The sequence below is a fragment of the Trachurus trachurus genome (genome assembly GCF_905171665.1).
Source record: "Trachurus trachurus genome assembly, chromosome: 8".
NCBI lineage: Eukaryota > Metazoa > Chordata > Actinopteri > Carangiformes > Carangidae > Trachurus > Trachurus trachurus.
In genome coordinates, this window is record NC_139905.1 from 2,987,729 (window position 1) to 3,013,805 (window position 26,077).

At 43.1% G+C, this 26,077-nt stretch overlaps 2 protein-coding genes across 2 annotated transcripts in view; both read right to left on the reverse strand.

The window, feature by feature from the left end:
• Positions 1–2,587: 2,587 nt before the first annotated feature.
• The window catches only part of LOC310989790 (protein NLRC3-like), a gene marked incomplete at its 5' end in the record, with an annotated part of 40,039 nt that continues 16,549 nt past the window's right edge, over positions 2,588–26,077 (reverse strand). The window contains 2 exons of the mRNA XM_083976939.1: positions 2,588–2,715; positions 2,864–3,037. Of these exons, the coding sequence (XP_083833065.1) occupies positions 2,685–2,715; positions 2,864–3,037 (205 nt within the window). The 3' untranslated portion in view covers positions 2,588–2,684. The remainder of the gene's footprint in view (positions 2,716–2,863; positions 3,038–26,077) is intronic.
• LOC310989728 (NLR family CARD domain-containing protein 3-like) lies at positions 3,477–21,433 on the reverse strand (the record flags this gene model as incomplete). Its single annotated transcript, XM_083976875.1, has 6 exons — positions 3,477–3,663; positions 5,067–5,243; positions 6,506–6,682; positions 7,319–8,844; positions 9,091–9,371; positions 21,352–21,433. 6 exons carry the CDS (start codon positions 21,431–21,433, stop codon positions 3,477–3,479), a joined length of 2,430 nt encoding a protein of 809 aa, XP_083833001.1.

Here is a 26,077-nt window from a genome sequence, read left to right on the forward strand (position 1 = left end):
GAGGATCTTGTTCAGTAACAGAGCAGCTTTCAGCCCGTCAGAGAGATGTGTGACCAGCTCGTGGGTCACATCATCATTCCAGAGAATAAACTCAGTGCACATGATGCAAAATGGGAGTAAACAACTATAAAATTCCCTCCCAGAAATTTTGAGAGGGCCACAATGAATAGTGATTGATCAAAAGCTATAATAACCATCAAAATTAATTAATACAGAAATAGAAGAGACTTTTTTGTTGCTTTTTTTGTACTTCTCTTTTAATGACACCTAAGGGGAGGATGGATTGGACAAGCACAAAGTCTCTTTCCCCTCATGTGGAATCAATAAAAGTCTCATCATATCTTATGATAGATAGATAGATAGATAGATAGATAGATAGATAGATAGATAGATAGATAGATAGATAGATAGATAGATAGATAGATATAGATAGATAGATAGATAGAGTTGTGTAAAGTCTCTTTGTGCTTGTTGCAAAGATAATAAAGACATCCTATTCTATTCTACATTTTAAAGCTTAAACTGAGTCTCTAGGTGAAAGTATGCTGGAGCAGTAGACGTTTGACAAAGTCCAATCATTTGTTAGTTTTTTCACCTCCTCCCATTCATCCTCTATGAGAAATTTGTTGCAGTTTTTTCCGTAGAGAAAAGTAATAGCACACTGATCCCTATAGAACTGCACGTTTTGATTAATAATTTGACGAGTCGTGAATCAAACATTGACCTGTGACCTCGATACACAGTCACAGGTCAAACTCTGAGCCTGACTAGAAATCTCCTCTTCCTCAAACACATTTCTGAAATGATATCAGAGGAAGAGTCCAGCTGATCTCTGACCTGCAGTCTGTATCTTTATTATCAGTTATTGATTAACACTGATCTTGCTGATGATCAGATATTGCCTTTGCGTGGAATTACTACTGACTAGTTAATAATTATCTTCAGTCATCGTCCTGCTGTGAACCCAGAGAGAGGAAACGACCTGGTTTCTGATATTATACCGTGTTCATTAGATCAATATATTATTGAGTTATTATCTTTACAACACAGAAAAAGTATGTGAACACAACATGATGCACATTTGATTCAGGCTTTTTGTCTTTGCAACAATAAATAAAGCAAATAAATCATGTTTATTTCAGACTTTAATCCGATGGTGAAGAAACACATGAGATTTTAAATAAAATGTTGCCCACTGGTGGTTTAAAGAGGAAATACACAACTCTATCTATCTATCTATCTATCTATCTATCTATCTATCTATCTATCTATCTATCTATCTATCTATCTATCTATCTATCTATCTATCTATCTATCTATCTATCATAAGATATGATGAGACTTTTATTGATTCCACATGAGGGGAATTTACTTGTTGCAGAAGCAGAATAAGGACAAGAAGTAGAAGTTTAAAAAAGGGTAAAAATACAAATTTAAAATATACATAATTTATCATAATACAAAAAAAAATCTGTGTTTATGAACATGACACTTACATTAATGTGTTAACTGTCGTCATAGTAACCTGTTCTGAACCTCCATCATGTTTAGAAACGCTGAATAATGTGGAAATGAGCTGCAGTTCTTCACCACACCTCAAGATGGAGCTGAATAATCAGAATGAATGAAGAAGACAGCAGGAGGAGGAGGAGGAAGAGGAATGAGGAGGAGGAGGAGGAGGAGAGATGAGGAGGAGGAGGAGGAGGAGGAGGAGAAGGAGGAAGAGGAAAGAGGAGAGATGAGGAGGAGGAGAGATGAGGAGGAGGAGGAAGAGGAAAGAGGAGAGATGAGAAGGAGGAGGAAGAGAGAGGAGGAGGAGAGATGAGGAGGAGGAGGAGGAAGATGAGGAAGAGGAGGAAGAGGAAAGAGGAGAGATGAGGAGGAGCAGGAGGAGGAAGATGAGGAGGAAGAGGAAAGAGGAGAGATGAGGAGGAGGAAGATGAGGAGGAATGAGGAGGAGGAGGAAGAGGGAGGAGGAGGAGGAAGATGAGGAGAGATGAGGAGGAGAAGGAGGAGGAAGATGAGGAGGAGGAGGAAAGAGGAGAGATGAGGAAGAGGAGGAGGAGAGATGAGGAGGAGGAGGAAAGAGGAGGAGGAGGAGGAGGAGGAAGAGGGAGGAGGAGGAGAGATGAGATGAGGAGGAGGAGGAATGAGGAGGAAGATGGGGAGGAGGGGGAAAGAGGAGAGATGAGGAAGAGGAGGAGGAGAGATGAGGAGGAGCAGGAGGAGGAAGATGATGATGAGGAGGAGAGATGAGGAGGAGCAGGAGGAGGAAGAAGAGGAGGAGGAGAGATGAGGAAGAGATGGAGGAGAGATGAGGAGGAGCAGGAGGAGGAAGATGATGAGGAGGAGGAGAGATGAGGAGGAGCAGGAGGAGGAAGATGAGGAGGAGGAGGAAAGAGGAGAGATGAGGAAGAGGAGGAGAGATGAGGAGGAGGAGGAAGAGAGAGGAAGGAGAGATGAGGAGGAGGAAGAGGGAGGAGGAGAAATCAGGAGGAGAGATGAGGAAGAGGAAGATGAGGAGGAGGAAGAGGGAGGAGAGAGGAGGAGGAGGAGGAGGAGAAAGAGAGAGGAGGAGGAGGAGGAGGAGTGATGATCTCTGTCAGATCCAGAACACACAGGGAGGATGGTGGACTGGACTCTGTGAGAGACAGAGGAGCTGCTCTCAGATCAGTTCAGGAGGTTCAGGACTGAAGGAGTGGAGGAGTGTACCAGCTGTGAAGAGAAGCAGAGGACAGAGGTGATGGATCAGTGATTGTCTCTCTCTGCTCTGATTGGCTGACTGTTGTCTCTGTTATTGTCTCACTGACTTTAGTCCAATAGTGCTGAAAGCAGCACAGACTGACTCCGCCCCCCTACTGACCTCACAGTCTCCAGTCTACAGTCTGGACTCTTCACTAGATCATCCAGATCCTTCACGTCTGAAGACTTCAGGTTGTTGTATCTCAGGTCCAGGTGTCTCAGGTGGGAGGGGTTGGACTTCAGAGCTGAGACCAGAGAAGAACAGCTGATCTCTGACAACCTGCAGAACTCCAATCTGCATAAAGAATAAAAGAAGAAGATAAATTCATTGATGATCAGGAAATTTTTTATCTTCAACAGGTGAATTTCAGTGTCTTTGTCCAAACATGAGTTGTGAGGATCTTGTGCACATTGTTGTGATAGAGATGAAGTGAGTTGATGAGCTGATACTGGACATTTTCTCCAGAGTTTCTAGAAAACATGAGTCGTCTGACTGAGAGAAATACGAATGTGTGTGAAGGTTGAACTGAAGTGAACAGACATTATTCATGACCACTGAGTGAAATGAGCTGAAACTGAAGAATCATTCTCACACAACAACAACTGCAAACATTCAACAACCACTATTTCAAATGTCATTAATCAATTCAATCAAAGTCAACGATTCAAGTTCTGAGTGAAGATCAATCAGGTTCAGTTGTGGATCAAAGATCTAAGATCTACAACAGTAACAGTCAGTGAACTGACCTCAGAGTCTCCAGTCTACAGTCTGGACTCTCCAGAAAACCACTCAGATCCTTCACTCCTGAATCCTGCAGCCTGTTGTTGCTCAGGTCCAGGTGTCTCAGGTGGGAGGGGTTGGACTTCAGAGCTGAGACCAGAGAAGAACAGCTGATCTCTGACAAACTGCAGTACTCCAATCTGAATAAAGAATAAAAGAAGAAGATAAATTCATTGATAACTGATCAATAATGATTCTCTGTTATTATTATTGTTATTAATAACTAGGCGTGTCCTCCACTAAGGATTTTCATAGTCGAATCTGATTGGTCAGATTTTGTCCATAGTCGACTAATCGTAGAATCATGTTGTTTTTTCCTCATTGATTCATGATCTCATTCGTGTCTTTTTCTGGAGAAAAGAGTTAAAACAGCTGAATAAACTAATTCTTCAGCTGGCATCAGATAACAGGACGTTCTCCACCCGTCCTTTTCCTGATCTCACTCATTAAGCTGCGATGACATCATCATCTCTCTTTCAGGGACGGTGCAGCGATGACGAGTACGAGTGTGTGTGTGAATTAACGAGTGTGTGCTGTGAATTAACGAGTGTGTGCTGTGAAATAACGAGTGTGTGTGTGAATTAACGAGTGTGTGCTGTGAATTAACGAGTGTGTGCTGTGAAATAACGAGTGTGTGTTGTGAATTAACGAGTGTGTGTTGTGAATTAACGAGTGTGTGTGGAGAATGAAAACGTGGAGTCTCGTTGTGAGGACCTGATATGAGCATCAGTGCTGGTTCAGACGGGTCAGAGGTCGAGGGTCACAGCACCATGATGTTGTTGTTGTGTGTGTGTGTGTGTGTGTGTAGGTGCTGCACTATAGACAGAGAACGCGTCCCTTTGTTTAATATTGTAAATAAAACTTTAGGCCTGAATGTAGAGAGGGAGAGAGAGAGAGAGAGAGAGAGACAGACAGGTCCGCTGTGCTCGATCACTCACTGTGATGTTTGTATCTAAACAGTCTCTCCTATATAATAAGAAAACAGATACATTTGAAGTAAAACCAGATGTTCAGCAGCAGGAAGCTCCTCTGTATATTCACAATGGTACCATCTTTTCTTCATAACCACATTTTGCAACATTCGACAGCGAGGTTGATCGTCCAATCAGAGCTCTCTGAATCGAATCATCGACTATAGTCGATTATTGGAGGTCACCCCTATTAATAACTTTATTGATCAACTCGTATCAGGGTTAAATCAATAAACGACTAACAGCACAGGGGTCAATGACGTGATGAAACCCAGTGTCAAGTGGTGTAACTTTGATTTCTGATAAAAATCTGAATAAAGAGGAAAATAAATCTGGACTCAAATGAGGAATTAATACAACTCTGTGTTTCTGGACTCATTTTACATCATTTGTCACAGATTATTTAGAAGAAGAGTTTTTTTGTTTTTAGGACATGTCCTGCTCAAGATACATTAAAATCTAAATATAGAAACACAGAAAATAATCTATTTCAATTTAATGTTTTCAGAAGAAAGTCTATTTTTACTTTAATCCACTGTAGGTGGATCAGATACAACAGTCAGTGAACTGACCTCAGAGTCTCCAGTCTACAGTCTGGACTCTCCAGAAAACCACTCAGATCCTTCACTCCTGAATCCTGCAGGTTGTTGTTGTCACTCAGGTCCAGGTGTCTCAGGTGGGAGGGGTTGGACTTCAGAGCTGAGACCAGAGAAGAACAGCTGATCTCTGACAACCAGCAGCAGTCCAATCTGAATAAAGAATAAAAGCAGTGAGTTGAGGACAAAGCTCCTTGTTGACAGCGTTCAGTGTCTCATCATCTGTTCAGAGCTGAAGAAGCTTCAGAAAGAACAAGTTTAGAAAATCAAAGTCCAACAGCTGAAGCAACAGGAAGCAGGTTAAACAGTGACAGAGAGAAACAGCTAATTAAAGGACAATTCCGGGCAAATTCAACTCGGGGCTGTATTTTCCAAACATTTCAGGTCTAAAAGAAGGAATCTGAAGATTTTCAATTTAATTGCTCCTGTTTTGCGGTAGTTGTGTCTGTCCCTGCATCACCATGGCAGCGATGAATAGAGCGGATTTAATTTCCCCTGCTTAGGCTGTTTACATCCCTCAAAGCCACAGACAGCGTCAGGTGGCGACTCAAACATGCAGCCAGAAGTTTATTTACTTCAAGCAAGTCAAGAGTTGATATTCCTGTGTTTATGACACAAATGGGAGCTTCTGACTGCACGTGAACACACCGAGCGTCAACTTGGGTTTCGCGCCAGATTTTGTATTAGATCTAGTTTTACAAACATGTTGGCTTGCTTGAAGTAAATAAACTTCTCGGTGAACATGAAGCAACAACCTTCAGCCCATCTTGGTGAGCCTCCAAACAAACCAGCTGAGCCTCTGCAGCTGCTTCATGTCAGCAGCAACAAGACCAACACTAGCAGCTCTGCTCTCACCTGTCTCACCTTGATTCTCAGCATTCACAGTCATTGACAGGAATTGGCTGCAGTGTGTGCCGTGCTTTTCACTTCCTGCTTCACACTCCAGCCTCTCCCAGCCAGTTGAGCTACCAGGGAGCAGACTTTAGCTGCCAACAGCTCCCTACAGCCAGCCTCCACTGGAGCGCAGCTTTCCAGCCTCCTCTGCCTCTGCTGCCAGCTCTGTGGATCTCAGCTGCTTCCTCTCATGCTTCCTCCCATGGTTCTGTCAGCTCCACAACATCCACCAGCTGCTGTGTTTCTGACCACAACTCAACATCTGCTCTCAGATCAGTGCTGCACGTTGCTTCAACAACAAGTGTCTGAGTTGAAAACAACAGTTGTAGAAGCTGAGTTCGTTCTCTGCTGCTCTGAATCACAAACACTACGACTGCTCTCACCTTCTCTCTGGACTCATCTCAACTGTTTTCTCTCTTCAGCTTCTTGAGAAAAATCCGCACACACAAATCCTGACATGTATGAACCAATGAGAAGCTGAAGCTTCAAACAACTACAACAGCTCCAGTCAGTGAACTCACCTCAGAGTCTCCAGTCTACAGTTTGGACTCTCCAGTCCAGCACACAGACGCTTCACTGATGAACCATCCAGGTTGTAGTTCAAGCCCAGGTCCAGGTGTCTCAGGTGGGAGGGGCTGGACTTCAGAGCTGAGGCAACGACTTCACAGTGAAGCTCTGAGAGTCCACAACGACGAAGTCTGTGATTAGAGAAGAAACAAAATGTGTGAGAGTAAAATCAGACAATTTGTACTAAACACACACAACATGTCATCATGTGATCAACATGTGATCTTCACACTCTGGTTCAGTTCATCTTCTCTCTTTGTGTTGGCCATGAAACAATAATCCTCATCAGGGCTGGGCTGGAAAAACCCATTCAGATTCAAATCCACCTCCTGTTGAATCATCCAACATCCATTCATCAAAGCCCAGATGGATGTTTAATCCAGGCTCCTGCGGCCGACACAGGTAGATGTGGTCAGGTGAGCTCAGGTGTAGAGCTGCAGGTGTCACCTGAACAACGCTCACACACATTGATTTTCTCCAAACATGAAATGAAGTCAGAGAAAATCAAGGTGAAATGTAGAAACATCTTTAGCAGCAGAAGATCTGATCACTAAAGTGTGTGTCCTGCACAGATCTAATCCACACTAAGGACACGCTCCAAGTTGTCATGGTGACGTTTAAGGTGGACTGATTGATTTCCATGGGTCACTGAGCTGTGTGTGTGTGTGTGTGTGTGTGTGTGTGTGTGTGTGTGTGTGTGTGTGTGTGTGTGTGTGTGTGTGTGTGTGTGTGTGTGTGTGTGCGTTATTGATCATGTCTGGACTCACTCAGCCTTCCTGCAGTTCCTCACAGCTGAGATCAGTCTCCGTCGTCCCTGATATGATGTGTTGTACTTCTTCAGGTCCAACTGGTCCAGAACCTGCTCTGACATCTGCAGCATGTAGGCCAGAGCTGAACACTGGATCTCAGAGAGTTTCTTCTCTGATCTGTTCTCTGACTCCAGGAACTGTTGGATCTGCTGATGAACTGACTGGTCCTTCATCTCCGTCAGACAGTGGAAGATGTTGATGCTTCTGTCAGGAGAGATTTTATCACAGTTCATCTCCTTCAGGTTGTTGATGGTTCTCTGGATGGTTTCTGGACTGTTGTCTGTCTGACCCAGCAGACCTCCTAACAGCCTCTGGTTGGACTCCAGAGAGAGGCCATGAAGGAAGCGAACAAACAGGTCCAGGTGACCGTTTCTACTGAGGAGGGATTTCTGCATGGCTCTCCACAGGAAGTTAACCAGGGTTAAATCTTCATGTTGTTCTCCCAGGAAGTTCTTGAGGACCTGTGTGTTCCTGTTGGTGAAACAGTGGAACATGTAGACTGCAGCCAGAAACTCCTGAACACTCAGATGAACAAAGCAGTAGACTGTTTTCTGGAAGATCACACTCTCTCTTTTGAAGATCTCAGTACAGAGTCCTGAGTTCACCAAGGCCTCTGTGACATCCAGACCACACTGCTCCAGGTCTTCTTGGTAGAACATGATGTTTCCTTCCTCCAGCTGTTCAAACGCCAGCCTCCCCAGCTTCAGAAGAACTTCCCTGTCGGCCTCCATCAGCTCCTGTGGACTCGTCTCATGTCCTTCACCATACTTGTTCTTCTTCCTCTTTGTCTGGACCAGCAGGAAGTGTGAGAACAGGTCCGTCGTGGTCTTGGGCAGCTCTCCTCTCTGGTCTGTGGTCAACATGTGCTCCAGAACTGTAGCACTGATCCAGCAGAAGACTGGGACTTGACACATGATGTGGAGGCTCCTGGCCGTCTTGATGTGTGAGATGATTCTTCTGGACAGATCTTCATCACTGGACCTCCTCCTGAAGTACTCCTCCATCTGGGCGTCAGTGAAGCCTCGGACCTCTGTTACCCTGTCGACACATGTAGGAGGGATCTGATTGGCTGCTGCAGGTCTGGAGGTGATCCAGACCAGAGCCGAGGGAAGCAGATTCCCCTGGATGAGGTTTGTCAGCAGCACGTTGACTGATGACGTCTGTGTGACATCAGACACAACCTCCCTGTTGTTGAAGTCCAGTGACAGTCGGCTTTCATCCAGGCCGTCAAAGATGAAGAGAAGTTTACAGACAGCCAGCTGCTCTGCTGTGACCTTCTGTAATGTTGGATGGAAAACATGGAGCAGCCTGAGAAGACTCAACCACTGATCTCTGATCAGGTTCAGCTCCCTGAACGAAAGCAGAACCAGCAGACTGACATCTTGGTTCTCCAAGCCCTCGGCCCAGTCCAGAGTGAACTTCTGCACCGAGAAGGTTTTTCCAACGCCAGCGACGCCGTTGGTCAGAACCACTCTGATGGGTCTCTGTTGGACAGGTGAGACCGTAGAGACGTCCTCTCTCTGTTGGACAGGTGAGACCGTAGAGACGTCCTCTCTCTGTTGGACAGGTGAGACCGTAGAGACGTCCTCTCTCTGTTGGACAGGTGAGACCGTAGAGACGTCCTCTCTCTGTTGGACAGGTGAGACCGTAGAGACGTCCTCTCTCTGTTGGACAGGTGAGACCGTAGAGACGTCCTCTCTCTGTCGGACAGGTGAGACTGTAGAGACGTCCTCTCTCTGTTGGACAGGTAAGTCTTTAAAGATGTCGTTGCACTTGATTGGAGTGTCATAGAGGGTCTTCTTCTTGGACGTTTTCTCCAGCTGTCTCACCTCATGTTGGGTATTAACCTCTTCACTCTGTCCCTCTGTGATGTAGAGCTCAGTGTAGATCCTGTTGAGGAGGGTTCCACTTCCTGTTCCACTTCCTGTTCCCTCAGTTCCTTCAGTCACTCGTTCACATCTGCTCCTCAGACTGATCTTATGTTGATCTAAAACCTCCTGCAGACCACGATCTGCTGAGAGACAAGAGACAGAGTCAGACTGAAGACAGAGAGTCTGACAATCTGATCAGATTATTTTCATCAGCTACAGAAAAACTACAGACAACAAAGAGAAGGTTTGAATCATCATCTTAGATGTCAGTGCTGTGTGATGGAACAATGACTCTGGAGAAAACAACAGGTCCTGGTTTCACTAATGACCACATCAGCAGACAGATGTTCAGTCTCACTTTGTCCACAGCTGCTCTGATTGGCTGTCTGCAGCTCACCTCTGGTTCTGGGTCTTTGTCCATGATCCTTCAGGACAGAGACACCACTCCTCTTCCTCCTGTCAAGACATTTCTGGATCAACAACATGTCACAGCTCCACATCTGAGCTCTGATTGGTTAACCACCTCAAGGGGGTGGGACTTCAGTAAGCAGAGGAGCAGAGAGAGAGAAAGTAGAGGAAGACGAGTGTAGAGAGACGAGCTGAATGAAGACCTGGTCCTGAACTGGTCTGGTTTCTGTCTCTGTTTATCCGTTGACTAAATCTGGACTCTAAAACAAACTCCCTGTTAGTTTGAGTCTCTTCAGTTCTGCGTCATCTTGTCTGGGTTTTACTCCAAAGCTGTTGGTAGTGTTTTTTCCTCTTTCAGACACTGATCATGTGTTTGATGTTGGTTCTGGACTGAGTCCTATCAGCTCTTTAACTAATGAGCTCCTCATCCAGACGTTGCTGTGTGGCTCTAATGAACCTGTGGGGGAGCATACATCAGTCCGACTGCCCAAAAGTCCGACAGCTCATTTCTCCGACTACCCATTCTACAGTGTTAAGGTTAGGTTTAGGGTAAGGTTAGGGGTTATGGCTACTTAAGTCGGAGAAGTGGGAGGTCGGACTAATGGACGCAAAAATAAAGAAATGTATGGTCGGAGAAATGGGTAGTCGGACAGACGCCATGCGCCCGAACCTGTGTTGGAGCTCTGATCCAGTGTGAGGAGACTGAAGCTGACAACAGAAGCTTCAGCAGCTCCACCTGAGCTTCACTACATGTTGTGGAGAAGCTCAGTCACAGACAGGAAACAGGAAACACTGATCACACTTTAAAGGAGAATTCCGGTCATTTTCTAAGTAACGCTCTACAGCTCTAGGTCCCTGAGTGCGACCAGTGTTGGGCAAGTTACATCCAAAATATAATACATTACATATTATTAGTTACTGTCATTTGAAAGTAATTAGTTACATTACAATATTACTGCCTCAGAATTGTAATGCGTTACACTACTTTTGTATTACTTTTGAGTTACTTTCGCCAAAATAACAGCAGAAATTTCTGGCGACCCCGTCGATCAAGATGCACCAGCTCAGATATTTCTATATGCTGCAACTCGATTTAAATTTGAGAAAGTGAAAGTATAGAATACAGTTGTTTAGGATTGCGTTTGGTGTTTTAATCATTTTAAAAAGAATAATAATTAGTTTGAAAAATATTTTTATCAATTACTAGACATTTCAGGCGACCCCATTTGAATTCCAGGCGACCCCACATGGGGTCCCGACCCCAAGGTTGAAAAACACTGCTGTAAAGTTTAGTTCATTGCAGCTGATAATACATTCAGTGGAGGGTGATGTAGCATAATGTGTAGGCCTCTGCAGCAACTAAAACTACGTTTTGCGGATAATCTACTAAGAGTAACTGCCTAAATAACAGCACATGCAAACTGCAGGATTGAAATGACAGTTTTACGCATTGTAATCATGTCCTTCGTGGAGAGAGAGAAGGAGAGCAGAGAGCTGCATGACCGCAAACGCAGAATGAAATTTGATCCAATTAATTAATACAAAGGAGCAAATAAACATATTGTTGATCTACGGTAAAAAAGAACCGTGGGAGAATATCTGAGAGAAAGTAAATGCGTTGATACCAGCTGTCAATCATCGGACCGGAGGTGCGCGCCACGGCACAGCGCTATGGCGCAGAGCTCGGGCCACACTCTGATTTAAAAGCCCGGGCGAGAGGGGATCAAAGACGAGGTGAAAGTAGAGATGAGGTCTCGGTCCCGGACGCCATAGGTACTGGAGAGGGAGGTTAGGATCGCACCGTGGGCGCTGCACGGCTGCGTAACGGCGCTTCAAACACACTGCCACAGCAGCTGGAGTGACCCAGAGAGATTAAATAATTTTTACCACGGCATTAACTAACTCACTCGTGTCAGCGGCTCCAAGTCGATCTGTCTGGTAGATATGAATTATGCTTTCCTTTTGTTTTATGTGTTCTTTTTGTAAACGTGAGAAACTTTATATTAGCCTATGTACTCTGCTACTGCTGCGCTGATTATCACCTCCTGATCAGACGCGGACACAGTCCCCGCAGCCGCGACTTATAAGTTTTCACACGTTTTTATGAAAATGCGTTGTAACGCGCGTTACTTAGATTGTAACGGGTAAAATATTACCGAAATTTTATTTGTAATGCGTTATATTACTGCGTTACAGCAAATAGTAATACATTACTGTAATTGCGTTACTTTTGTAACGCGTTACTCCCAACACTGAGTGCGACCATAGGAAAAAAAGAGAAAAGCTCTCCTGCTAGATGCCCTACACTGCACTTAAACAGTGAAGTAATGGGTGCAGTTCTTCTAACCGGAATATAGGAGGCAAAATTATTTTAGATGGGAAACATAGCGTCAATATGAATATAACTGCTTTTTTTCCCCATCCAAAGTCATTTTCCTCCTAAATCCATGTTTTCCTTCACATGAGTCTAATGACTGAATCATCTTCAGCTCAGTTTATAGTAGAAACCGTCTCTTACCGTGACTCTGAAGGTCCAGGTCCAGGTCCAGGTCTGAACCAAAGAGGCCGTTCTTTGGACTGGTCACTCTTCATGGACAGACAGATGGATCCTGGAGACTCTGCTCTCAATCTGTAAACACAAAGATGTTTTTATTCCCATCACATTGATCACTGATCAGTTCTCTGATCACAGATGCATTGTGGGAAGTCTCCAGTGACGTCAGCGTCCAGCACCACACACTGTAGTGAAGGATGGAAGCAACACAGCAGCATCAGAGACAACAGTGTAGAGTCAGTCAGTCATTAACTGTGTCCAGTGTCCAGCTGCTGAACATCTGTCTCACATCAGCTCTACACAGGATCACACACTGACTCTGCTCAGCATCTGGATCCACTGGCTCAACATCTGGATCTACCTGGACACCAGTCCTACACACACAGTCTGAGCCCATTGGTTCCTCCTGAAGACTCAAAGCTTCACCAACATCTCAGCTACAGGTTCATGTTTAAAGAGGCTCAGTCATTTCCTCAAACAGCTGCTCACTCTAGTTTCTATCAAACCAACGGGAGGAAACACAGGAAACATCTGTCAGGGATTATTTTCAGCAGCGGATTGATCCACATTTGGTGCTGTAGTGAGTATGTGGGGCAGCAGGACGGAGTCTAAATAAACTACAGTGAGTGTTGATGTCCCTCAGTGACACTGTGTGGTTCACTGATGTGTTTTAATGTGGAACTCTATGGCTCAGAGGAGGACGTCCTCTCAGCCTGGGACACGTTGGACTCTGCATCTGATTTATCAGAAAAATAAGGACAAAGACGGAAAATCCCCAGACTCAGGATTCAACCTTCACTGAGTCCATTTACTGCATTTAGTCCCTTCACTGAAGAATCTTCAGTGGTCTGCCCTCCCTTCCTATGAACCAGTCTGCCATCCGGTCCTCCCATTAAGCTGGCCTGCTCTCCTTGCCTACCAGAAGCTTCCTTCTTCAGCTGTTGTTAACATTTCCATGTTTCCCATATTCTCTGTTGTAAACTGTTTTCTTGTCTGTAACAACATCTATTGCACGTCTGTCCGTCCCGGGTGAGGGATCCCTCCTCTGTTGCTCACCCTGAGGTTTCTCCGATTTTTCCCTGTTAAAAGGGTTTTCTATGGAGTTTTTCCTCAGTGGATGTGAGGGTCTAAGGGCAGAGGATGTTGTTATGATGCCATGTAAAGCCCTTTGAGACAAACTATTTGTAAAAATGCACTATACAGATAAAATTGCCTTGCCTTGCCTTGCCTTGTTTCCTGACTCAATAGACATTATCCATGTGAACAAATCCAGATGCTGCTGCTCAGACAGTGTCTACAGTGAAGCTCTGACATGTGAAACTCATCATTCAGGCTGTAAAATGATCCTGCAAACTGCTGTTAACTCTGTTAGAAACCAGCTCATCAACGTTCACCAAACCACCTGGAATCAGCCACGTTGTTAAAGGGGAACTATGCAAGTCTGCTCGCTTTTCCGCTGCTTGGTTACGCTGCTCTCAGCCATGTGCATTTGTTTACAACGAAGCCGGCGAAATCAATAAATGGAGCGGTGGAAAACATTACATAACATATACGATGTTACGGCGTGTACGTTTGTGTAGTCTTAACCGCCATGAACAAAAGATTACGGGTTACAGAGCACGTTTGTGTTGTGGTGCAGAGACGAGAGCTGGGACACCGGGGCGGCAACCAAGAAACTGATGACGCAAGGTTGGTTTTCAGCCGTGAGACGCCAGGTGGAAGACAGAGAGCCTCCGTTCTCACTCATAACAAGTCACAAGTCATGTAGTTAACGATCACAATTACTCCGGAGCTTTTTAATTAAGATAAAAATGTAGCATAGCCACGGGAGAATTCCTGCTTAGTTCCTCTTTAAAGCTCATGTTGATCAGCTGCAGGAAGAACATGGAGGAGGAACAAGTCCAGATGTTCTTTCATCAGATCAGTTCAGAAGAAACATGAATAGACCTGAGCAGTTAGTATGAAGACACTGATCAACCACAAGAACCAGTTCCTGTTGACTCACAGTCACTATGAGCTGCAGAACCTCAACACACTCAACACTGGTAAAGAGGCTGGAGCAGGTCTATTTCATTGTGTGTACTTGTGTTTTTTATGTGTCAGTATGTACACTGTTAAAACCAGTTGCCCCTGGTGGGATTAATAAAGTTGTCTGTATCTGTCAAGTCAAGTCAGCATTTATTTGTATAGCACATTTAAAATGACAGCAGTCGACCAAAGTGCTGCACATAATATCTGTATCTTACTCTGAGTCTGAGGGTCCAGGTCCAGGTCCAGGTTCAGGACTGAAGAATGGAGGATTTCCTTTAGACCGGTTATTCTTCACAGACCAGCAGGAGGGTCCAGGTCCAGGTCCAGGTTCAGGACTGAAGAATGGAGGATCATATCTGGACCGGTCACTCTTCAGAGATGGACAGGTGGATCCTGGAGACTCTGGTCCGTCCTCCTCTTCCTCCACATTAACACTCATCTTCAGGACTTCAGTCAGTCTGAGAGGGAAACCAGAAACACTGAACAACACTGACGTTAGCTTCAGATTCAGCAGTTAGGGGGAAATTAAATTTAACAGCTGAGCTCTGAATCCTGTTTATTTCACCTCTCAGTCGTTTTGTGTTCAGTGTAAAACAGTTTTCCAGAGAAGATAATGAGTCTTTAAAACAGTGAAACCTGTTTTCACCAGACCAGGTTTAGTTTTGTGTCTTGTGGTTTTTGATCAGAACCTGGTCTGATGTTGATAAACTGTGTTTAAGACTCTTTATCTTCTCTGGGTCAGTGTTAAACTTTTATTCTGAAGGTCAAACACACAGTTTTCACATTAAGAGGTGAAATAAACAGAGGATTCAGAGCTCAGCTGTCTGACTTAAAGGCCCATGCTGTGCACTTTTCTCTGGGTTTATTTCCCTAACAAGATGTATCATTGGTTTTGAGTACCTGTGATCTGCTTAATATCGTTTATACTGCCCCTTTCTGTTGCCTCTTTCTGGAGCTCTAGCAGGCATGGGTCATTTGGCCAATCAGAGGAGAGAATGAGAACCTCTCCTCTGATTGGCTGACTGTTTTTGAGTGGGGTGTGGTCGGGCCAATCACAGGCAAGTAACTGAAACCTAAGCTGCATTCATAAAAATTGAAAAAAACAACTGGTCGCGGTGGGCGGAGTTACTTTGTGTTTGACATCACACAAAGGAGGAAGTGCTATCTGCTCGTCTTAAAGAGACAGTTCCTACAAATGGGCGGTGTGTGTTTCTCCGTTTATGACCAGTTTGATGCATGGGGCAGTATATACGTGGCCCAGAGACCTCCCCAAGCACCAAAAAATAACCACAATCACATTTTTCATGCCATGGGGCCTTTAAGTTCCCTTAACTTCCCCCTTAGCTGCCTGTTAACACAGACTCACACACACACACACACACACACACACAGTAGGCTATGTTAACAGTTTTTATTTCTCATGTCGGCGTTTTGTCCTAAAACTGTATATTTTTGTGTTAGTCAATCTCCAAACGCCGCCTCAGAAAAAACTTCTTTTTTTTTTGCCTCAAAAAAATCTAAACGGATTTTTAGTGAAACGATGACGTCATAGCCTCAGCTCTCTAACCTGTAACCTGAGCCACACCACTGCACGTAGAAACAACAACCATGTCGGACTAGTGTAAACCTTTTTAAGGACGAAGCAGAAACAGATGTTTTAGTAAAAGTGTCGGTGTGGACAGGGCCTGAGTCAGACTGAGACAACAGGAAGTAGCTGTCCTCCTGCTGTCCCCCCTTTAGTCTCAGTAGTTCACTCTGACTCTTCTTCCCTCCACACTTCACAGGGACTGACACTCACAGACTTTAACGGTGAATAATAATAAAGTTGTTTAACACTCACCTAACGCAGCTTCACTCTTGCTCCTTCATGTCGTCTTAAAATGGAGTCTGAACTTAATAGTTCCACTTTCTCTGGGCCTGGTTCCTTCCTCTTTGTGTTTACAGGAAAAAGCTGACACTGGAAAACTAATGTCTGAGAAAACAGGAACAGATTTTACATTTTATAAATGTTGAAAGTTACTGTTGAGTTGTACTTGTTAATTTTCAGAACAAACAATAACTCTGTTTATCTTTACAGTAAAACGTTCTGCAGTTCCTCACTCCGACCACAGGCTGGCCTGTTTCTGCAGACGTCACCACAATAAAGGTTAATTCCCACAAGTGAAGAGCATACTTACACCGAAATGGAGCCGAAACATTTCAACAAGTTCATCTGTATAAAACAAAAACAAACAGCTAAAACAGTTAATAATGCACTATATTTAATGTCTTGTTTTGATTAATGTCTTGAATTATTATTAATCTTCTGTTTTATGTTTTTATATTATTGTACTTTGTGTAGGCTAATTATGTGTTAATTTATATGATGTCCTTTTAGTATTGTATGTTGTTAATTTATCCCCCAACCCCCCACTCCCACCCTCTTTTTCTGTATTGGTTTTTATTTGACTCTGATGATTTTTGAATGATTTCTGATTATAATAAGTGATCTCATGTCTGCCTTTGTCAATGCTGGTTGACTGTTTGTAATAAAGTTGTTTATTATTAATAATAGCTAATAATGATTTGAGAGTACATTTAACACACACATGTGAACACCCCGCTTGCTCTCACATTGTTAACTCCTTTAACACAACATTATAAGATTTTCTACACATCATCTGTGACTCTCCAAACACAGACTTCACAAACTGACTCAACTTTAACTCTGTTGCAGGTTTTGTCTTCACATCTGCCGCCATCTTGTCTGTTGAACAGTACTTCAAACTTTATTTTCCCTTCGTGATCAGTCGACCTCATAAAATGATCATTAACATCAACCTGCTCACATCTCTGTTTGTTCACAGCTTCTTTGCTAATGCTACTGTTCCTTGGTTATCTTCATAAACCATAGGTGCAGGGCCGTTGTATAGGGGAGAAAGGTGATGATAATTCTAGGGGCCCAGCGCCCAGTGGGGCCCATAAAAAAAACCCAGTAGTCTAATCTTTGTATGACTGATTTATTCCGCTTTCAGCATTCAGCAGCTTTCAGCATTCACCCATATTTCCTTCAGGAAATGCATTCTCTACTTCTGCATAAGACCCTGACTAATAGCCTGCTCATAGTAATGCTGCATTAGCATCAAAACAAAGTAGCCAATTTTTTTTTTTTTTTACGAACTGATGAAGCCCCTTGGATAAGAGGCGAAACGTCTTCCCAGACAAATACAAGTCCAGCTGCCTACGATTCAATTTGCCCAGAAAAGAACGATGACCTGGATGAATGAGAATATCCATAGACAAAGTATAGGCTAAATAAAAAATGATAATACGTACGTAGTCTAAGAAAAAAAAAGGTGGAAAAGTCAGGGGGTTAGGGGGCCCACTTTAGTTTTCTTTCAGGGGGCCCAGAATTCCTAGCAACGGCCCTGCATAGGTGGTGTGTAGCTAGCGGAGTCAGTATTTAGATTTAATTTGTTTTTAAGTTGATATTATCTATGTGAACTTCAGCTAAAACTAAAACCCACTCCACATATTATTCATACCAGTGGTAAATATGTTAAACAGCTAAACTGTTGTTGCTGCAGCAGTTTGGTTCAGAGAACGATGGTTCCTGGTTCCAGCTGTTGTTGCAGGTGGGGCGTTAATTAGCGGTGCACCCCCCAAAACGCGCCAAAACGTCGCTGCTGCTGGAAGAGCCGAGACACACGGTGAAACTCTCTCCGTTATTTGTAGATAATATGCTCTTAAAGTCCTTACTTACCATGAATATCACACACACACTGAGTGATGAGGTGGCGGCCATGTTTAAAGTGTGTGTGACTGTGTGTTGTTTTTCTTTGTTCACGGTGAGACGAGGATTTAACGATCTCATCTCATTAGCATACATGTGTTTGTGTTGTGGCTTTGTTCTGTGTGTTTAAAGCTCATCTGCTGTGGATCCAACTGAAACTGCCACTATACGATCTCATGTCTACAGAAATATCTGATTGATTAGTGAACATTCAGTTTGAAATTGGAAACTACAGCTGCATCTCAATAAATCTGAATATCATGGAAAAGTCCATTTACAGTAGTTCAAGTCAGATAACCACAACCAAGTATTGAGTGCATATAGATGGACTAACTTTTCACAAGGACAATATTTCAGTATTAAAAATGCTTTTTTTTTTTTTTAATAAATCTTTTGTAATATTATTTTTTTTAGAAACTGAATTTTATGTCTTCATAAAACGTAAGCAATAATGGATCTATAAAACGTGTTAGCTTCACTTTTTGAATTGAATTACTGACATGAATAAACTTTTCCATGATATTCTAATTTATTGAGATGCACCTGTATAAATCTTATTGATTAGTGAACATTCAGTTTGAAATTGGAAACTACAGCTGCATCTCAATAAATCTGAATATCATGGAAAAGTCAATTTACAGTAGTTCAAGTCAAACAACCCATAGGCGGCCTTAGTTGGGCCCAGCTGCCAGCCACCAAGTAAAAGACAGTAGCCTGCAATAATTCATCACCTATCACCTTTCACCTTAACACACACACACACACACACACACACACACACACACACACACACACACACAGGCCTACATCCACAGGCCTACATCCACCACACACACGAACAGCTCCGTCCACCGGTAGGACTAATCACTCCTAATTAATAATACGGCAGGAAATATCAATAACAACGTAGGCTTACCTTTGAAAACGGCCCGCAAACTATCAATGGACCCTCGTTTTCCTTCTCCCAGTATTATTATTCCTTCTGTTTTTCCTGCTTTCCTCCTGACGTGCGCCCAGTTGCGTAACATGATGATTGACGTCTTTCAATCACTTTCCTCCTCTTTTCTTTTTTTCCCCCTCGGGTTAAAATGCCTCCAAACAGGCGATCTATGAGTACGTAACTAACTAACTTAACAGAGAAATAAAACACAGCGAGAGCACAACTAAAATGTGGTATTATTACTCTCATTATTTTTGTTGCCAATTTAAATTCAGAATATTTTTAAAGCCTTTTTGGTTGTGTTAAGATTCCTGTTCATGTCTGAAAATGTACATAATGATTTTGCTTTTTGATGAAAACCAACTTCAGTCCTCGTTTTTTTTCTGCTAAGTCCTGCTGGTTTCTTGCCCTGATAGTGATTTTAACACTTAATGTGTTGTGCGTACCTGGGATGCTATGGATAGTGCGTTTACTGCGTCCTTTCAGGGTTTAAAGCACATACCGTAGCTGGCAAATAATTTTATGTTTAACAAGGTAGGGCCTCATATGAAATATTGAAACGGACCCCCAGATGTCTAAGGCCGCCACACAACCAAGTATTGAGTGCATATAGATGGACAAACTTTTCACAAGGCCAACATTTCTGTATTAAAAATGCTTTTTTAAATTGGTCTTTTGTTATATTCAATTTTTTTAGAGACTGAATTTTCGGTCTTCATTAAATGTTAGCCTTTTGATTGTAATAAAGGCATGAAATGTTTCATTCTGTGTAATGGATCTATATAATGTGTTAGCTTCACTTTTTGATTTGAATTACTGACATAAATAAACTTTTCCATGATGTTCTATGCACCTGTATTAGTGAATATTCTGTTTTAACTGTTAAAAATGACTGTGATTAATGAGATAAAACATTGTAGCTGCAGCTAATGTGCTCCTACTGTTGTGTGCAGAATAAAACCCTGAGATGGTCTCCAACAACGTCCTGTTTCCTGTGAGGTGAGTGGTGCCAGTGGGTTGCAGTCTGCTACAGGTGAGTGTTGGTGTCTGTCAGCAGCTTCAGGTAGTTGCACCAGCTACATCACTCCTGTGTGGCGGCGGCTGACGCTGCCAGACACTCTGGCTCACAGCCGGACAGTGCAACAGTGGAGACTAGCTGCTTTTTAGTCTTCCATGAAATCAAAGGTCCGTCTTTGTTCAGGCTCACACGATAACCGGTCCTACTCTGTCTGTCGGTTCCATCAGCAGCCCAGTCTGCATCGCTGGACGCTCCCAGTAATCCCAGTTGTTCACAGTCACATTTTCTCTGACGTAATTCTTTGTCACTTTGTGCCCTTCAAATATTCCATGTGTCATGTTTCACAGTCGTCCACTGCTCTTCTGTCGGCTCAGTAAAGTACTGAGGCAGTTTATGTACAACTAGACTCAGATCACTCTGTATTTTCTGGCACCACTCACCATCACTTCTGCATCATCACTATAGTTCAACTTTTGCTTTACAGTCCTGCATGTTAAACCTTTCATGTCACAATCTGTTGGTGCATGCAGGTAAGTCGTTTTCAAATCTGATTATTATCTTGTTCTGCTTTTTGCATCACCACTCTGATACTGGTTAGGTTTGCAGCAGGAGAAAATATCTCCTCAAAGTCTACACACCCATCTTTTTACTACACCCTCTGGCTACATTCTGGGCCTTGTATTTGTCAGATCTGTAGATATTTTTCTTATGACTCATTTACACACACACATTCATTATCTTCAAATACAGTTTTGGTTCTCATTGATTCCAATCCAATTAACATACAGACACTATAAATCATCATTTTACAGTGATTTTTGTGAACAATCATCAACCCAAACAAATTCTTATCAATGGCAACAGCTTGGTAATAACTCTGCATTAAATTAATTAAAATTAACTTAATTTAGGTTAAAGTTTTTTTTTTTTTACAACAATTTCACAACAAAACAAGTCATGGACCCAGCTCAAAGTGGTTTATACAATAAAATAAGCAACAGTCATCATCCCCTGTCATTCAATATTCACACTTTGTCACACGCACACACACAGACATTCACACACACAAATGTACTACATGTTAAACGTAAAAGTTTAACTAAAACATTACAGTAATTCCTTTAGGTTTGAGACAATACTCACCTGAAAAACACAGGAAAGAAACAGTGACACAGCCAGACATGCCCCACCACAATCCCTGCTCTAATTCTGCCCCCTAGTGTCCAAACAAGAGAACTCCTCCTACTGGAATCACCTCTAGGTCAACAAACCATATCATACAGACATAAATAGGCTTGTCTCCAAAGAAAATGTGATAAAATTCAGTCATATTAATACATTATGAGTTACATTTGGATAATTTGTCTCCACAAATGAGGGCACACTTCAGTGCAAACCTAAGCCGGTCTCTGGACTCTGGGTCTGTTGGTCCTGCTCTGCCTGTGTGAACCAGTTCTCGAGCTGCTTTGGCTCTATCATCCTGCTTCCTGTTTCTAGTTTGGATAAACTTTCCCTGAACACACATTTAACACTGTGGGATAGGTTTGTCTCAATCAGCAATTATTATTAATTCATGTTTAAAAATGCACTTGAAATAAATAGTTTCATATTTTACATAAAAGCACTCAAAACAAACACACACATTTAAAAATGATAAAGTGGGTCAAATAGCAGAGTCAAGTGGAGGTGCACGGTAGCCAGTGAAATGCTTCATCCACTTCCTGAGTGAAGACCAGCTGGTCAGGTGAGGACAGGTGAGTTTTAATATGTAGTCAGCTGACTGATATTTCCGTTAACCATGATGATAATTTTTGCCGTTACAAACTTCCGTCGGTCCATGCTAGTGCTAATACAATCCGCTCGCTGCGATGCTTATTACTTCAAGTTAGAATCCTATTGGGTTAGCCTAACAGTGTTAACGGCTTTGAAGTCGTGAGTGAGAATATCTTAGTAAATACTGCTGAGCAGCAGACATTTTCTGACTACATGCTGTGTAAAAGAAACTGTTATTCAATGTGTTCTGAAATACTTTGTGTAAAGTACTGCAGCTGGCTGTGGGTTAACACGTGTTCATATTAAATTTATTGTTAATGCTGGTATTTCTGTAGCTTATAAAAGTGAAATGATGTCCTGAAGATTCATAGTCTTTGTAATTCATTAGAGTTTAACCGTATATTTAAAGGTGATTCCAGTGAGTTTCGTGTTTGTTATTCGTCATTCGTCAACAACGCGGTTGCTTTCAACAAAATATATTTATTAACTTAAATGTTGGGTGTGTAATAATTGGCAAGATTTATTGGCAAAATCTGAATATGCTACCCATGAATATATTTGTGTAAGTGTATAATCGCTATGAAATAAAATGCGTTTGGTTTTCGAAACCTTATAATTCTTCTTTTATACACATAGGAAGAGTCTTGCTTCAGAGAGTGTCGCCATCCTCCGCTGCCATGTTTGTACGGCAGCCCGAATGTAAAATCCAGCCAGCCAGAGAGCACGATTCAAGAGTTTCACGTTCATGAATAAACCAACAAAGAAGGAGGAGGAGGAAACAGCAGACATGTGGTAAAATGGTTTTGATCTTCACCTCATCACTCCATGCTCCTGAAATACTCCAGGGGCCGACTGGCCACTGGGAGTACCGGGAGTTTTCCTGGTACGGCGTGGTGCTGCAAATGACGCGCTGGCGTTGCGCTGAGGTTAGTGTGTTTACATTTTTCTACCGTATATGAAATAGAAGAGATTTGTGTCTATGCAGCCGACTGACTAATCTACTGAAACACATGAATATGGTGAATATGGTGAATATGGTGTGCTTGTTGATGGTGTTTTTTTTTTTTACCTGTGGGTTTTTTTTTGTTGCTTTTTTTGTACTTCGCTTTTAATGACACCTAAGGGGAGGATGGACCTCCCAGTTTCTTTGTGCTTGTTGCAAAGACAATAAAGACATCCTATTCTATTCTACATTTTAAAGCTTAAACTGAGTCTCTAGGTGAAAGTTTGCCGGAGCAGTAGACGTTTGAAAAAGTCCAATCATTTGTTAGTTTTTTCACCTCCTCCCATTCATCCTCTATGACAGTGATCATCAACTGGCGGCCCGCGGGCCGAATCCGGCCCGCCGAACCTTCCAATCCGGCCCGCGACTGAATTCTAATAGTGTACAAGTAGGCCTATTATATTTCTCGGTCTCTCGTTGTGTGCGCCTGTCAGTCAATGCGCTGGGACACGGAGACATGCAGACACGCTCAGTGTTTGTGTGCGCCTGTGAGCCCCTGCACTGGGAAACGCTGCGGTACCCAAAACCCCATGCATGAAAGTTTAGGGAGCTGGATTGCAGGGTTTTCCCTGCCTGTCTGCAAAGGCGAGCTGGGTGAGTTTGGCCGCCGCCTTAGTTAAACCAGGTGAGCACGGGGCCGTTCAGATGTAGCGTCTTTTGCGCACTCAAACCCATTCAGTGTAGATGAGCATCATGCGCGCTCACAACCCAAAAACGATGCGGTAGCAGCGCGTGTTTGATGCCACTCGGTTGTTTTTTTGTACATGTCTGTGGCGCACAGCTGCACGGACCTGCTTCTCCCTCCGGTGTTCAATTCAATTCAATTCAAAAAACTTTATTTATCCCCGAGGGGCAATTGTCCCGGTTCCCCCTCGGCCTGTGTCTCTCCTATTGTTTCCCACTGAGCTCTGTCCATGTGTGGAAAAACGTCGCCTCCGAGATGTAGAATGTGTATTATAGAAGAGAAACACTACTGACTACTCAGGACTACTGACTTGTATCATCAGAACCGATTGTCAGCCTCCTTTCATATTTAGGCTGAAAATCACAGGGCAAGTCAGCAGTGCAAAACTCCAGCCTTTGGGAGTATCTGAAAGTCCAGCTGTCAAGATTTTTCATTTTATATCATACCAAACACCAAAGATATGTATAAATGAAAATTATGAGCTTACAGGTAAAATAGAAATAAATTATTAGGCAAAAAGATGAATTTAATTTCATCCCGGCCTATTTGAATGTCCGGCCCCCGAGGTGTCTGTTGAGAAAGATTCTGGCCCTTCAACAAATATAGTTGATGACCCCTGCTCTATGAGAAATGTGTTGCAGTTTTTTTCCATAAAGAAAAGTAATAGCACACTGATCCTGATAGAACTGCACGTTTTGATAAATAATTGGGTTAATTGGGTTATTTGAGTCGTGAACCGAACATTGACCTGTGACCTCGATACACAGTCAGAGGTCACAGGTCAAACTCTGAGCCTGACTAGAAACCAGACGTCTCCTCTTCCTCAAACACATTTCTGAAATATTATCAGAGGAAGAGTCCAGCTGATCTCTGACCTGCAGTCTTTATCTTTAGTATCAGTTATTGATTAACACTGATCTTGCTGATGATCAGATATTGCCTTTGTCTGGAATTACTACTGACTAGTTAATAATTACCTTCAGTCATCGTCCTGCTGTGAACCCAGAGAGAGGAAACGTCCTGGTTTCTGATATTAGACCGTGTTCATTAGTTCAATATATTAATGAATTATTATCTTTACAACACAACAGAAAAAGTGTGTGATGCACATTTGATTCAGGTTTTTTGTCTTTGCAACAATAGATGAAGCAAATAAATCATGTTTATTTCAGACTTTAATACGATGGTGAAGAAACACATTTTCAATAAAATGCTGCCCACTGGTGGTTTAAAGAGGAAATACACAACTCTATCTATCTATCTATCTATCTATCTATCTATCTATCTATCTATCTATCTATCTATCTATCTATCTATCTATCTATCTATCTATCTATCTATCTATCTATCTATCTATCTATCTATCTATCTATCTATCTATCTATCTATTCAGACCATAATAAGATATGATGAGACTTTTATTGATCCCACATGAGTGAAATATACTTGTTGCAGAAGTAGAATAAGTACAAGAAGTAGAAGTATAAAAAAGGGTAAAAAATATAAAATTTAAAATATACATAATTTATCATAATACAAAAAAATCAGTGTTTATGAACATGACACTTACATTAATGTGTTAACTGTCGTCATAGTAACCTGTTCTGAACCTCCATCATGTTTAGAAACACTGAATAATGTGGAAATGAGCTGCAGTTCTTCACCACACCTCAAGATGGAGCTGAATAATCAGAATGAATGAAGAAGACAACAGGAGGAAGAAGAGGAGGAGGAGGAGGAGGAGGAAGAGAGAGGAGGAGGAAGAGAGAGGAGGAGGAGGAAGAGGGACGAAGAGGAGAGATGAGGAGGAGGAGGGAGGAGGAGAGATGAGGAGGAGGAGGAGGAGGAATGAGGAGGAGAAGGAGAGATGAGGAGGAGGAGGAAGAGGGAGGAGGAGGAGAGATGAGGAGGAGGAGGAGAGATGAGGAGGAGGAGGAAGAGGGAGGAGGAGGAGGAAGAGAGAGGAGGAGGAGAGATGAGGAGGAGGAGGAGGAAGATGAGGAGGAGGAGGAAGAGAGAGGAGGAGGAAGATGAGGAGGAGGAGGAAGAGAGGAGGAGGAGGAATGAGGAGGAGGAGGAGGAAGAGAGAGGAAGAGGAGAGATGAGGAGGAGGAAGATGAGGAAGATGAGGAGGAGGAGAGATGAGGAGGAGGAGGAGGAGGAAGAGAGATGAGGAAGAGGAGGAATGAGGAGGAGGAGGAGGAGGAGAGATGAGGAGGAAGAGAGAGGAGGAGGAGGAAGAGGGACGAAGAGGAGAGATGAGGAGGAGGAGGGAGGAGGAGAGATGAGGAGGAGGAGGAGGAGGAATGAGGAGGAGAAGGAGAGATGAGGAGGAGGAGGAAGAGGGAGGAGGAGGAGAGATGAGGAGGAGGAGGAGAGATGAGGAGGAGGAGGAAGAGGGAGGAGGAGGAGGAAGAGAGAGGAGGAGGAGAGATGAGGAGGAGGAGGAGGAGGAAGATGAGGAGGAGGAGGAAGAGAGAGGAGGAGGAAGATGAGGAGGAGGAGGAAGAGAGGAGGAGGAGGAATGAGGAGGAGGAGGAGGAAGAGAGAGGAAGAGGAGAGATGAGGAGGAGGAAGATGAGGAAGATGAGGAGGAGGAGAGATGAGGAGGAGGAGGAGGAGGAAGAGAGATGAGGAAGAGGAGGAATGAGGAGGAGGAGGA